At 38.4% G+C, this 15804-nt stretch overlaps 1 protein-coding gene across 2 annotated transcripts in view; it reads right to left on the reverse strand.

Annotated features, from left to right (window-relative positions):
* Nucleotides 1–15804, reverse strand: part of chst11 (carbohydrate (chondroitin 4) sulfotransferase 11) — a 52281-nt gene that overhangs the window by 17247 nt on the left and 19230 nt on the right. For both annotated transcript variants that reach the window (XM_067428133.1, XM_067428132.1), the window contains exon 2: nt 7027–7112. In XM_067428133.1, coding sequence (XP_067284234.1) covers nt 7027–7112 — 86 coding nt within the window. The remainder of the gene's footprint in view (nt 1–7026; nt 7113–15804) is intronic.

Consider the following 15804-nt stretch of genomic DNA (forward strand, 5'->3'; position numbering starts at 1 on the left):
CCTACCCATCACAGACAACTTTATGCATTTTAACATTTTCAAAAAACTGGACCCAAAAAATGTCTCGACAAGGATTTCAGAATGCCATCTTTCTGAGGACATTTTGTCCCCATAGTTTAGGGTTTGCCTGAAAACACACACAAGCCCCTTTCACACTGCGATTCCGGCAAATACACGGATAATGCGACCCAGCATTTGTTCCCGGGCCGCTAGATTTGGTCAATTCACACCAGCGAAATACCGTAATATGTGCGCTTTCACCATGTTAGTCCATGTTAACTAATGAAAGTTATTGTTGTATATTAAGTGTTACCAAAATTACACTAGTCTCTCAATGATGCTAAAATAGCACAGCGAGTTCATTTATTGAGCTCTTCTGTGAACCTGAACCTAAAGCCATAAGTCTCCTCTGTGCTCGCGCTCGCTGGATTCAAGTCCCAGAGCAAAGCCACATGTCTGTAAACATCTGAATATGGAACGCCGCAAATGACTCTAACAGTAAAAGAAAGCAGTGAGGATTTTTAAAGCCCAGTGAAACGGATCAGACGGGGCATCTGAGCTTTCAAAAGAGAGATGAGACGGTGTGAAATACATGTGTCAGTTTGTTGGATTGTGAGTCAGATGCACTTTGATTAGGTACGTCTCTGTGCTTGTCTGATCTTGCATCTTCTCGTGTTTGTGTAACTGCTTGTGACGGACGGGGTGTGTGAACCCCTCAGGTGCTCTAGCCATCACGATCACACACACACATACTGTGATGAAATCAAGCAGTAAGAGCGCTTAGACACACTGAAGTATGACAGCTGTCAGCCAACATCCTCTCTTCCTCTCAAACCGATACGTCAGCAATGCCTTTGATATTTGGATAAGTCATTTCCGTAGCATGATCTTGATACAAGATTTAATACGATTGAAACTACAGCTCTGTAGCAAAACCTATACTGAGCCACCTTCCTAGACAGCATTTTAGGTATTAAAAAGTATGCCGTGAGCTTGCCATGCATTGTCAAGATTCATCAGGCTCAAACTGTGTAAGAACGGTTGGGAGGGAGCATGAATTCACACATGAATTGAGTCCAAACTGAAAGTCTTTGGGATGTGCTGGAGGAGACTTTACAGAGTGCTGGACGCTTGCATTGTCAATTCAAGATCTGGGCCAACTTTGCCACTTCGCTAGCCTACATTCTGTCGCCAGCTCTCTATTGAAAGTATTGTGTCACTTTGTCACTGAATAGCAATACTGAAATATCTGAAATGGTTTCAATAATCCTTTTTCGCAGTATTCAATACCAGCTGCACTTCTCACTATCTCTTCTGCCCGACAACAAACTGACCAATTTGACACACATCTCCTCTCACTTGCTTTCGTCTCATTTTCCGGCTGAATAGTGTTGGTGTTACCTGTCCTGAATTTTGGCGCGAGGTTGCAGGTATTGCACATACTTTTATTTGAGTCATTCCTGCAGGTTTCGCACACACACACACACACTAAAACAGCTGCTCCACCGATCTGTAAGTATCGCTCTCATAAAGCTGTCTCTCAAACGACTCGCGAGCACCACATTGACTTCTTTTTTGTGGCTTGTATTAAACAATCAAATACATATAACACCATGTCAAAATGCCCATCTTGTTGAGTATTCAGGTACATACAGTCAGTTTTGGATTTAAATAGTAGAGAGAAAACGCATGTTGTGTATCAGTATATTGGACCCGTGCATTCGCTCTTAAAGGGACAGCATAAATAAACCTGCCGCCTGTTATGTTGATCAACGAACAAAAGACAAGGAGAAAATCACTCACTCCTCTTGGAAGTGGTATCGAATATCGATATTTTTTTAAAGTATCGTATCGAAATATCACAACAACCCTAATCACTGGTAGTGTGAACGCAGCTTTAAAGCTAAGCTACACATCTCTTGTGGTCTCCTCATTAGGACTGGGATGATAACATTTACCACGCAGATGATTCTCAGACTGTCCTGCTCATTCGCACAGAAAGAGAGCGGAAGCGTTTGGCGGATGAGCTAAAGTCTCATTACCCAGCAGGCTCAGTAAAAGCCGAACACAGGCACATTACAGCCTGACTAAAGAGCTTTGCTCAGAGAGAACAGCCTGTAAAAGAATAAAAGAGAGAGAGAGAATAATCTGCTATAATAGTGTAATAGTTTTAGTACCTGGCGGCATAATAAAAGCTGCATTTTACTGCATGGTGTATGTATGCTTGTTGAACATCACATTATAACAGCATATACTGTATAAGTGTATTCCAGTCTATGAAGTGCACACATCAGCTTTATCTGAGTGCCTACAGTAACCTGAATACCTGTATAGTGTTTCTGTAGTCTGAATGAACGCGGATGCTTTTACAGTAAAGCTAACTTACATGCAAGTGTGTATGTGACGTGTGTTTGTGTGAGGAGAGTATTGAAATTCACAAGATAAGAAACTGCCTTTCAAAATGTACCTTGTAAAAGTGTCTCAACTCAATGAAACTCTGTGGCCTTCATGCGTATCGTATGGCGAATGCTTAGCGAGTGGTCAAAAAGAAAGAGTCATATTTGTGGAAAAATGAATGGAACTTTACATTCGTGCTGCTGCATATGGAAAACACAGTCAAAATATACTGTACATGCATTCAGACTCACTTAGAATCCACAAGGGATTTAGTTCATTTTAAACAGCTTGAATTTACATCAAAACCTGTGTGTGTGTGTGTGTGTGTGTGTGTGTGTGTGTGTGTGTGTGTGGTGGGGGTGCGTTTTTTTTGTCTATGCTATGGGGACTAAATGTTCCTACAAGGATAGTGAAAGCTTAAATTAGATACATGTGAGGAGCAGCCAATGGTCACAAAGAGGAAAAGGGCTAAATAAACATAGTAAATCATCTCTAAATGAGAATATTCCAGATTCAATACAAGTTAATAATATTTGTAGCATATACAATTGAGGTTACAATGAGGCACTTACAATGGAAGTGAATGGGGACAGTTTTTGCAGGACTTTAAGAATTTAAGCTGTAAACCTATTTAAATCTTCATTTTAACTGTTGTTTTGGGGGTTTTCGAATTCTGTCATCATGGCAACAATATTGTAAACCTGGATATAAGTTTACATAAGTGATTTTTCCCACACTAAAATCATGCTAACATGCTTATTGTTTATAGGTTCAATACAAATGAATCACAGTGATGCATTTACATTGAAAGTGCGAGTGGTCGAGTGCAAAAGTGCGAGTACTCCAATTTTTGGAGGATTTAAAGGCGAATATATGAAGCTTATATTTTTATAAAAGGATTATTCTGTAAAAACTTGTGTATTATTAGAGCCATAAAATTATTTTAACAGTCGTTCCGGGGTTTTAGGGGTTTATGTCGTTCTATCATTTTGCAACAAAGTTGTAAAACCGGTTTACACAAAAGTGATTTTTCACACTAAAATCATGTTAACGTATATTGTGTCTATACTATTGAAACAGTGAGTATTTTAACATTTTCAGAATGGCCCAATGTACTTCTACAGAGTGCAACATTCAGGTTACGGAAGTAAAAACATTTTCTCCATAAGGAAATGACTTTGAATAATAATATATAAACCTGACGCTGTCTGGTTGTATTATTTTAGCTTTTTTTTTTAATTTTAAATCATGTTTGACAGTGAAATTCCTGGTGAAAAACTACATTACCCATGATTCTGCACAGAAAACTACACCAATCAGAAAGTCGAAAATAGCTCTTTAGCTCCGCCTACTCCCATTAAGCACTACAAATGATTGAGTAGATCTCCCTACAATGTAAAAAAAAGCAATTTTTTAACTTAAGCAGTACAATCAACTTGGATGTTTAAGTTATTTTACCTTAAATTATGTTAAACTGACTTTAAAAAATGAGTTACATCTTGTATAACTAATAAAAACAAGTTTAACATTTCTTAACTTATTTGATGAGTTAAAACAATGTAAAAACATATGTTGTCATAACTTATTGAACATATAATTTTTTACAGTGTATAGTTTCAAAATACTGAAATATTTGATATGCATTTTGCAATATACTTCAAATATATTGTTTTTATATATAATGAACATTTGTAAACACAAAGTTTTTTTATTTCTCCGTCGTTTTTAATTTGATTATGAAGTTTGCGATGCTTCATGGGATTTGTAGTTCTTTTCCTCACTAAAGCTGTTAAGTACACGGTCTTGTACATCTATCTTTTTGTCCAATTTTCAAATGCTTTTTTGCTTTAAATCAAAGTTTGTAGTGTTGTGATTCACCTCGTGGCTGATAGGCTTGGTTCATTGCTTATAAATCTTTAACGAAGATCCCTATGGGCGAAATAAATGGGTAAAATATTTGAGGTGGGCACTAATGCACTCAGTTGTGAGTGTGTCATTGTAACCCAAAGGAGAGAAAAGTGGAAATGCATATTTGTGGTAACCAGCTTTATACTGCCACAAATGCTGTTTATTGAGTTTGTACTGAAGCCAGAATATTCCTTTAAGGAATAGAAAATGTCATTGGCTCTATATAAATGCATTTAAAGTTGATAAAAAGACAATTGTGTGTTTGTAGTGCCAGACGAGACCACCTACTGCCTACTTGTGCTGTGACATTTTGGAGTTCTCGGCTTCCTTTACGTGCAAAACGTTCTGACAGCACTGAGACTGTTTTCTCAAGGTGAAAGAGTTTTTGAACATGAGATGAAAACAAACCCTCACAGCTTTCTGGAACAGGACGATCGGTCGGGTCGACAAAGAACAGACGGGGTATACGATCAATCACGGATAGGTGGAGGTGGGTGAAAACGTGCAGGAAGGTGAGCGTTAGAAATAAAGACAGAGAGAGAGGGGTGAAATTAAACCGGATGAAATCAATCCTCGCATAATGTTCGCTTTGTGGTCGAGCGGATCTGCTCGGCTAAGCTCTAGACGTGCGTGTTTTACATTGGAAATGAAATGTGAATGTTTCCATAGTAACATGCTCAGGCATTCCACTGGCGGTCCAGAGGTTACGCTTTCCTTCTGACCTCAGTGCAGAGAAGACCAAAACTTATAGACCCGTGAAATCAAAACTGACCAGATTTACGCCCTAATACGTGAGCCTGACATTATTGTGAACTATTCATTGGTGCATGTTATTACAAATTACAAAAATACTGCCCTGCCACAGAAACAACTTTTCTTTTTATCTGACATTCTCTTCACGCATATTTTTTTTCCATTTATATTTTAAAGCTCCAATCAATTCCTGCACAATTTCAGGATATTATTTACTGATTGACTGGATAGACTTGATATCCTCTACATTTGTATTATTGAATATCCTGTTTCACTATAAAATATGAAATCAGATTGAATTAAAATTGCTGGTGAATTCCATTCTAGAGCCATGAGTTTATCTATAGACTAGTGTCAGCAGAACAAAATCATTATTGTGCATACATGAGATTATATTTTACTTATTTATATTTAATGTAAGACATTAAAAGGATTGTCATTTTATAGAACAATATTGTAAAATAAAATAAAATAAATGTATCTTTCCATACTCCATGAAAAAGTATAAATTGCTGAGCATTGCATATATTTTTACTTTACAATTTTTGGACCCACTTTATATTAGGAGGCCTTAACTACGATGTACCAGCATTTCAATTAATAATTTGATACAATGCACTTTTATAAGTTTACTTACAGGGTACTTACATTTTTTTTAAATACCTAAAAGTAATTACTTCATTTCTGTTGTTACATTTATAAGTTAACTATTGACACTTCTGTATTTACTGTATTTTTCAATACAATATGAACACAATAAGTACAATGTAAGTACATAGTAAGGCCACCTAATATAAAGTGTGACCCAATTTTTGGTTGTTCAAGTGAAAAGTTTGAATTGCCATATCATTTAGTTTCAAATATGATATGATATGATATGTATAAATACTGAGCAAACAAATTCATGTATTTTACAGTACATGACATGTTATTGTTAAAATGATGTATTATGGAAAAAAAGTTCTTCTCTGCGTAATGGATCACATAAATTTTATTAAAATATTTTTAATTTCTTTGTTGTTAGTGTTAAAGTTCATGATTTACAGTTAATTTGCATTATTTAGTGCCGCGTCTCACTACAACGATGTACTAAAACGGAAACGGTTTTACTTTGCATTTTTGTCAAATGCTAAATGTCAAAACGATCCCCGTCCACATGGATCCGCGAAAAATTATTATTATCCACGCCAGTAGACGGCAATATCACTTTGTAAAGAAACAATATGAAAAGCATTCTTCTACAAGAGCAGACAGTGTTGCCAAGTCTGTGGTTTTCCTGTGGAATTGGGCTACTTTTACACTCTTGCCAACAATCTTGCCAACCCCCCCAACACACACACACACACACACACACCCGGGAACACAATTTGTACACCCTTGAATGCTAGCTTTGGCTGTGATTGGCCAGTTTTGAATAGCAATTGGACAGGTTTTGTTACACACAACCCTCAGAGCAATTTATAAAAATGAAAAAATCAAGATTGCAAAAGCATCAAATAATTTTTTCTGGATTCATTTTTGGATGACTTGCCTTTAAGAACAATAAAGTTCAGTAAGTAAGTAAGAATGATGAGGTTGGATTATTAAGTGACCCTGGACTATATAGCATAAATGTGCATTTTCAGGCAACCTCAAAACACCACTGTCTTGTAAATGAATGGGGAAAATGCATAAAACAGTCTTATGTTTTTAGTTGTAAATGGCCCCTGATGACCCGATTGAGAAAACTATTTTTTGCTGGTCCTAAGAAACTAGCTCCAGCTCAGGACCAGCATAAACTAGCTCAAGCCAGCTGCCTCAAAACATACCTTACCAGCATGTGCTGTTTTCTTCAACAAGGATGTGGTTTATTGGCCATGGTTAATAAACAGACCACTTATGATGAACTCAACATCTCCATGTTCTTATTTAAACCACTCTCACCATGTTCCACTGTAATTTATAAATATAATTAGGACAAATTGATACCTGTGTGGGGTTGTACAGCTCCTGTAGGGCGTTTCTGGAGCCTTTCCGACAGCAGCCCTCCGCCGCGAACGGGTTCCGCCTCATAACTGCAACAAAAACAAAGAAAGAGAGAGAGATGGACTGTTAGAATAGCCAATCAGGCTGGAGCAAAAGCAACCAATCCTTACAAGGCAGGTTCTGTTGAATCGCACGTGTAGTGTTCATATGGCCACTTGAATACACACACACTCACACATTTGTCTGAATGGATGCCCTCAGTAAAAGGCCATGTCTTTAATAATGCAAAGCCGTAAAGACATTCAACAAAATCTCCATATTAACAATACATTTAATTCCAACTCACTGCCTCAACACACACAGCACAGGCACACACATCTTGTTGCAATCAGTGAATAATTTAAGCATGCTGATCCATGTGTAGCCGCTCTGCCATGCTGTAACTGACAGTAATAGTTTTATACAGTTTGTGTCTCAGCAGCGGGTCCGCAGAGAGTGACCGGCACTGCTGAAATAACACTACATGAAAGCTAATGACCAGCACTGCTGAAATGATGCCCTATGAAAGCCGTCTCTGTGCCATGCTGCTGTACCAGTGCGAGGGCCGACAGATTCAGTACTATATTCCTCCATGTAACGTTATCTTGACTTATAACGTATATTTGCGTTATGTTAAGAGTCGTATGCGTTTACGCACAATGAGAGCTTTGTTTAAAAGTGTGTTAATGCCTGTAAGTGCACAGCGTTCTCAGAGCGTCTGATGTCTGGCAGCTCAATCCAGCTCGAGGTAAGGGATCCGAATGAAACCGAGACCGCTGGGAACGACGGGATGAAAGGAAAACGAGAGTGACAGAGGACGATGTGTTAATGAGGGATAAAGAGGCTATTGGAGAAGAAACAGACCGTTTGGATCAGCAGGGTCGCCAACCTGAGGGGTCGTCATTAGTGTGAGAGAAGGGTTTATGCCATTTAATCGGTCTTTTAGAGATGCTCAATCCCTCGCATCTGTATGCTAGTTTATCACTCCCTCATATGAAGAAATCCTTCTTTATTATCTTGCTTATTTAGTTATAAATGCCCACATGGAATACGAGCCCGCAGAATCTGAAGACCCGTCATTCAAGTTCTTCATATTTCTGTTTATTAAACATTTTAGTACATTTTCTCATGAAATCAGCTCTGAAAATGTGAAAAAAAAGTGTGCAGATGCCATCTGAGCCAGGAAGGCAAAAACAGACTTTTTTATTCTGTCATATATGAAACTTAATGTCAAAAGGGTTGTTAACTTGTTTAGGGACAGGCTAAAAACAAAGGAAAGCACCATTTTATGAGCAGTAAACACTATTCTTTGTTTCCTGCAATAAACTCTTTGATTACTTGGCCAATATTGGCCGTTTTGAAATGGGCGGCATCACCCCGAACACCATACAGGATGGCAAATGAAAATGTACCTTTTGGGTGATTTTGGGATCTTGGAAAGTTGACAATTGATCAATGAACGACAATGAGAATTATTCATTATTATTTTTTCAATCATGTTTAGTGACATAGAAAATACACGTTTTGGGACATTTGCCTTTATGCACAGGAACTTTAATGTCATCCCATTCTTAATCTGTAGGGTTTAATATGAAGTTGGCCCACCCTTTGCAGTTATAACAGCTTCTGGGAAGGCTTTCCACAAGGTTTAGGAGTGTGTTTATAGGAATTTTTTACCATTCTTCTAGAAGAGCATTTGTGAGAGGTCAGGACTCTGTGCAGGCCAGTCAAGTTCCTCCACACCAAACTCACTCCTCCATGTCTTTATGGACCTTGCAGGACTACATGAGAAGCGTGATTGGTCACTCCAGAGAACTCGTCTCCGCTGCTCTAGAGTCCAGTGTCAGTGTGCTTTACTCCACTGCATCCGACGCTTTGCATTGCACTTGGTGATGTAAGGCTTGGATGAGCTGCTCAGCCATGGAAACCCATTCCATGAAGCTCTCTACACACTGCTCTTCAGCTAATCTGAAGGAATGTCTGTAGCTATTGACTCAGCAGAAAGTTGGTGACTTCTGCACACTGTGAGCCTCAGCATGCGCTGACCCCGCTCTGTAATTTTACATGACCTACCACTTCATGGCTTTGTTGCTATTGTTCCCGTTTGCTTCCTCTTTGTTATAATACCACTAACAGTTGACTGTGGAATAGTGAGGAAATTTCATGAATGGACTTATTGCACAGTTATCACGGTACCACGCTTGAGTTCACTGAGCTCCTGAGAGCGACACATTCTTTCACAAATGTTTGTAGAAGCGTCTGCGTGCCTAATGCTTGATTTTATACACCTGTGGCCATGGAAGTGACAGGAATACCTGATTAAATTATTTGGAGGGGTATCCCAATACTTTTGGCAATATAGTGTACACTGTTCAAACGTTTGGGGTTGGTACACTTTTTAAATGTTTTTGAAAGAAATCTCCTATGCTCACCAAGGCTGAATTGATGTAATCAACAATACAGTAAAAACTATGAAATATAATTACAATTTCAAATATCTGTTTTCTATGTGAATATATTGTAAAATGTAATTTATTCCTGTCGGCGTCATTACTCCAGTCTTCAGAAATCATTCTAATATGCTGATTTGCTGCTCAAGAAACAGTTATGATTATTATCAGTGTTGAAAACATTTGGAAACATCCACGTTTTATAGCTCTGAAACACTGATACACATGATTAATGAATAAAGTAGCAATTCTTTGAAACAGGAACGGTCACTGTCACTTTTGATTTAATGTATCGTTGCTAAAAATAAAAGTATTCGTTTGGCAAAATAATTCTTACTGACCTCACATTCTGAACTTATCTTGCCTGCTCATACAACAAAGTGTGTCTGTATTTGGGGCTGACTATGGGTTCGCTGTGCCTGAACATGCACTAAAATGAGCCCACCTGCGTCCAGGTGGATCTCGCTGATATTAAATCGGTGGACCAATGGACACACACACCTGCTGTAATGTCCCATATGCTGACAACACAGCACCTGCCCCCCTCTCCGCTGCGTGACCTTCAGCTCACCCGCTTCATCACACAGTTAGCCATTGTTTGAGATGAACCATGTAGTGGGCAGCATATGAATATTAAACTGTGAAGAGCACAGACTGTACACATTGATGAAATGTCTCACTGCTGATAGATGAGGATCTAATGGGAATGTTTTATTCCGGAGAGCCGCGAAACTAAAGGACCTGAGGCACAGAGATCTTGTTTAGTCCTAGGGGAAATCAGAAAACGAAATGAGCAAAGCAGGAATGTTTTTAGCCTCCTAAACTCAGAGTTTACAGCCAATGAACAGCCCTAAACAAAATAGATATTACTGAAACAGAAATAGCTGTATATAAAAACTCTGGATTATTAGCTCAGCTGTACTCGTGACCTTGTGCTGCTCATTCCCAGCAGGCCTGTTTCCTCCAAGCCATGATCACATAGTCGCATATCTGCAGCCATCCATCAGCCGAGGATTATGGTATACCGGAGGATTAATCTGTCTCTATCTACCCGTAACATACTCTAAAACACATCAGTTCCCTTATCACTGCTCTGAGCACACAATACCATAAGTCAGACTACAGCTAAAACGCACTCGCTCATAAAATCACATATAGTCATAAAAAAAGATGTTTTTAGTCAATAAAGATGACAGGGCTCCATTTGGACGAACACAGTCCATCAGATCTCTGCCAACACACAAAAACAGCCAGATTTTTTTTTATTTTGAACCGTTTCCCATTAGCAAAAAATAAAAATACTAGAGCTCTCAATTGATTAAAAATGAAATTGTATTACCATGGATATTCTGATTAATTCATAAAAGTGCATGGAAATAATTTAAAGACATTGCATTATTGTGGCAGGGGAGTAAAAATCAATACATTTAGTATTATTTTCATTTTATTTATGAATTTATTTTGCATTTGACTTTCATTCTAAAATAGTTATATATATTTTATATATAACTATTTTAGAATGAAAGTCAAATGCAAAATAAATTCATAAATAAAATGAAAATAAAACTAAATGTATTGATTATATATACAAGGTTTATATATAGCTATATATATATAATATATATTTATTTTTTATTTGTTTGTTTGTTTTTTGAATATGTCCCATGGAAATGCATTGTTTGCTTGTTTTACATGTCCCATCCCATGGAAATGCTTTCTTTTTTGGAGATGTCCCATGGAAAAAAATGTTTTTTTACATGACCCTTAGAAGTGCCATTATTCTTTTGGGACATGTCCAATAACAATGACTTTTTTAAACATGGCCCAAAGAAATGCCTTGTTTGTTTGTTTTTTGGACCATGTCCCATAGAAATGGCATGGTTTTTTTACGTCCCATGGAAATGCCATGTGTTTTGGACATGTCCAATGGAAAATGCCATATCATCGAAATGATATATATGAAAGTAACATGTTTTTACCATCTGATCGCCTCATTGTACCATGGTGCAGTGCTTTTTTTGTAAGAGTCCTGTTCATTCATCATCTTTCCCTTGTGGAAAGAGGCAAGGTTTCAATTTCATTATGGTTTTTTATTAGCTTTAAATTAAGAGTTCAATATTTACAATGTATTTGGGTGACTTCATTAATCAGCGACTTATAAGCATTGATTGAGTGTGTGTGTGTTTTACGTGGACTGTGAGGAAGTGTGTGTTTGCTTCCCACCGGACACAGACATTTGGGCAGATTGTCCACTTTCTCTGATTAACTTTGCTGGCAGGTTCTCATTTTTCATTTCATTTTCATTTTCATTTCATTCTCGACTTTTTTTTTTCCTCTTTTTTTTTCAATAACAATTACTATGATGGCAATGACAGTCTTTAAAAGACAGCAGAAAATAGAATAGCTGAAAGTTAAGCAATGAAATGGTCTATTTTATAGTTTCTTAATAAGATCCAACAACCTTAAACCCATTTCTGAAGTAGTCAGAAGTGTGTGTGGGAACTTAAAATGAAATATTCTGACTCACTACACCCAGACAACCACAGGATGATCTTTCCCATTCACCTATGACTTCATGAATGAGTTGGAGTGTGTGTGCGTAGCATTAAGATCTTTTGTCAGATAGTTTCAACACAGCAGCCTAATCCTCTTTTACAGTTGTCAAAAAGTGCTAACAATTACTGAACAAAATGTTGTGTAAAAGTTGTTCTTAAAGCGACAGTTCACCCAAAACCATAAATTCTCATTTACTTAACCCAGTATTGTTCCAAATATACATTCTTTCCTTCTGCGAAACACAAAACAGCATACAGTATTTTGTCCAAAAAATACTGTCCAAAACAACAACTGACTTTCATTGGACTTTTGTGTTCCACAGAAGAAAAAACAACAAAAAGTCGTACAGGTTAGGAGCAACATGCGGGTAAATGTTCATTTTTGGGTGAACTAGCCCTTTAAGGTGTTTGTATATAAATTCAAAGAGTTTCCTTCAATTCAGACGACTGATTCAGTCAGAAACCACACACAAAAAAGAGTGTCTTTACTCGTATATCTGGGTTTCCACTTAGCCAGACAAGTTCAGATGTGTTTGTCATGTTCTCCTACTATATTTAATCAGAGGGGTGTGAGCGATGGTGTGTGGGTGAGTGAGTGCTGTAAAAGTGGTCATCTCCGCGTCTGGTCCCAGGATTGTAGGTCAAGAACACTGAATCAGAGCTAAAAAGCTGGCCGATGGGAGTCTAATAGACCATGTTTGTTTTTTCAGTCATATTGGGAACTTTCCACTGACTTCTATTGTTTTTAGGTAATGATGTTTTTTATCCCCTAACCTTCACAAAAAACCTCCATTAAGGCATTATTTAGTCTGTTTATTAAGATGTTTTCCTCATGGGGACTGTTTGTTGTCTTCCATTGTAGGTGATTATAAGTTTTACCGTCCTTGAGGGGATATTTGTTCCCCACAATTTAGGCAAAAGCCTATATACCCAGAGTCATGAATATGACTACTAACTGCATTATTCACAGGACCTCTGCTGGGTGTGTGTTTGAGTTGTTTGTGGGGCTTTTTATGATTGTGTCAGCATCCTGGCGGCGTGGTGCCGACACAGCACTCTAATTGCATACTGAATGTGGACACACACACACGCACACACACACACGCACACAGAGAGCGGTATTCATTATCCATACTCTTTCTTGAGACTATCGGGACGTATCTGCATCCTTCAATTTCCTGTTCTGTCCCTCTTCATCTTTGTATCACTGTCCTTGTGCAAAGTGAATGTGCACACACTCTCTCTTCGGGCGACCCAGGCTGTCATTATTCATCCGTCTCGTTCTTCCCTCTGCGTCTCCATCCGTCCATATTGTCCCTCAGATCACATTACATCTGAAACTAGCCGACAAACGTGTCACCTTGAAGACAGACAGAGAAAAATGGCTTCACATCCCTCAAACTCACAAACAACGGGATACGGATGTCACCGAAAGCACTTTGGTATTCATACATTTGTTGCAAACATTTTCCTTTGGCTGTTTTGATCTGCATTGCGGGTGGTCGCAGGATTATCTGCATATGTCCTGCGACTCCAGCCAAAAACAACAGCCTTATGCAAAACACCAACACATCGATGTTCAAAAACACGTGCACATGCAGTACTTCAGCCTTAAGTACCGCTCTAACTCACTGTCAAGATGCTGTCAGGTTTAAAGGTGACCCTCAAACTCTGATGGAAGATACTCAATCATACACACACACACACACACACACACACACATACACACACACACACACACACACACACACAAACAAACAAGATTATAGTAAGAAGCAGATCATAATCGGATAAGCTGATGGCTACAGACTGGGTTTGGCCAGATCTTCTGACCAGATCTTCATCTGAGCTGCATCAGATACTAACACAAACACACCGATCCATTATTATTCCGTCCAGGCACTCATTAAAACGTTAGTTCGCCCAAAAATGAAAATCTTGTCAATCTTCGGCCCATAAATGAAGATGTTTTTAATGAAGTCTGAGAGCTTTCTGTCCCTCCATTGGCAGCTACAACACTTGCACTTTGACACTTTGACAAAGTTCATAAAGAGATCGTAAAACAAATCCATATGAATTGAGCAGTTTAGTCCAAATTTTCTGAAGAGACACGATCACTCTATATGATGAACACATTGAGTTTTGGCTTTTTTGCTTTACGCATCACATTTGAGCTTCAGCAAGGACCAATGAGGTTCATTCTTGTGTTACGCATCACATTTGAGCTTCAGCAAGGACCAATGAGGTTCATTCTTGTGTTACGCATCACATTTGAGCTTCAGCAAGGACCAATGAGGTTCATTCTTGTGTTACGCATCACATTTGAGCTTCAGAAAGGACCAATGAGGTTCATTCTTGTGTTACGCATCACATTTGAGCTTCAGCAAGGACCAATGAGGTTCATTCTTGTGTTACGCATCACATTTGAGCTTCAGCAAGGACCAATGAGGTTCATTCTTGTGTTACGCATCACATTTGAGCTTCAGCAAGGACCAATGAGGTTCATTCTTGTGTTACGCATCACATTTGAGCTTCAGCAAGAGCCAATGAGGTTCATTCTTGTGTTACGCATCACATTTGAGCTTCAGCGAGAACCAATGAGGTTCATTCTTGTGTTACGCATCACATTTGAGCTTCAGCAAGAGCCAATGAGGTTCATTCTTGTGTTACGCATCACATTTGAGCTTCAGCGAGAACCAATGAGGTTCATTCTTGTGTTACGCATCACATTTGAGCTTCAGCGGGAACCAATGAGGTTCATTCTTGTGTTACGCATCACATTTGAGCTTCAGCGGGAACCAATGAGGTTCATTCTTGTGTTACGCACAAGAGATAAAGGTACGTTTTTGTAACAGCATTGAAAAAGTTATATGCAATAAATACAAACTAACATGGCTTATCAAATATTTATGAGATGAACAAACAACATTTTCTGAATGTTAAATCTGTAGTGTGTAATTTTTTTCTCTATAAAAAAATAATAAGAAAACCGTCATTGGTGATGCCATTGGCGCCGAAATTACACACTTCATCTTCTTTCAATAACCAAAAAAATTATTTTTGAGACTTTACAAGCTTTATTTTGTGCCCTACTTGTGGAAAGTGCCATATATTAATGAAAAGGGAAAAACCCTCAATCTAAGAATTGGACATGTTGGTGGTCTATTGCATAGAGTTATGTTGTTGTTGTGTGTGTGTGTGTGTGTGGACCCCCTGGTGTGTGATAGCACGTCTGCAGACTGGAGAGCCATCTGCCACTCAAGCGCTCCATCCATCAAAACAAAACACAAGAGACAGTCAAACAATACAGCACGGTCCCTCATCACAGACCACACACACACACAGATAATGAAGAGAGGTTTCTGAACACACACTGACCTCAAAATCAGATTTTATAACGCTAAGAAAACAGCTGACCTTTTGTGTTCTGCATATGCAATTCTTATCGACTGAATCAGCCGACCCTCTCACCTTTCAAGAAAGGCTTCCCACATATAAAATATTTCCCTCCTGAGTCTTATATAGATCCGGAGGTTAAATATGATTGTACTTTCTGACATCATTGATGATGCAATAAATCTTAAAACCATCGGCGGGTTGTCGAGAGCATTTCCAGGCCAATGCTAAACATCGCTCTGTGTGCCCATGTGGGTAATTAGCTAGTCTCGAAGAGCTTGTGTCAGCTAAAAAAAAAAGAAAAAGATATTGAAATGCGGCCTGAAGTCATTGTTCAAATC

The sequence above is a fragment of the Pseudorasbora parva genome, chromosome 20 (assembly GCF_024679245.1).
Source record: "Pseudorasbora parva isolate DD20220531a chromosome 20, ASM2467924v1, whole genome shotgun sequence".
Classification (NCBI taxonomy): domain Eukaryota; kingdom Metazoa; phylum Chordata; class Actinopteri; order Cypriniformes; family Gobionidae; genus Pseudorasbora; species Pseudorasbora parva.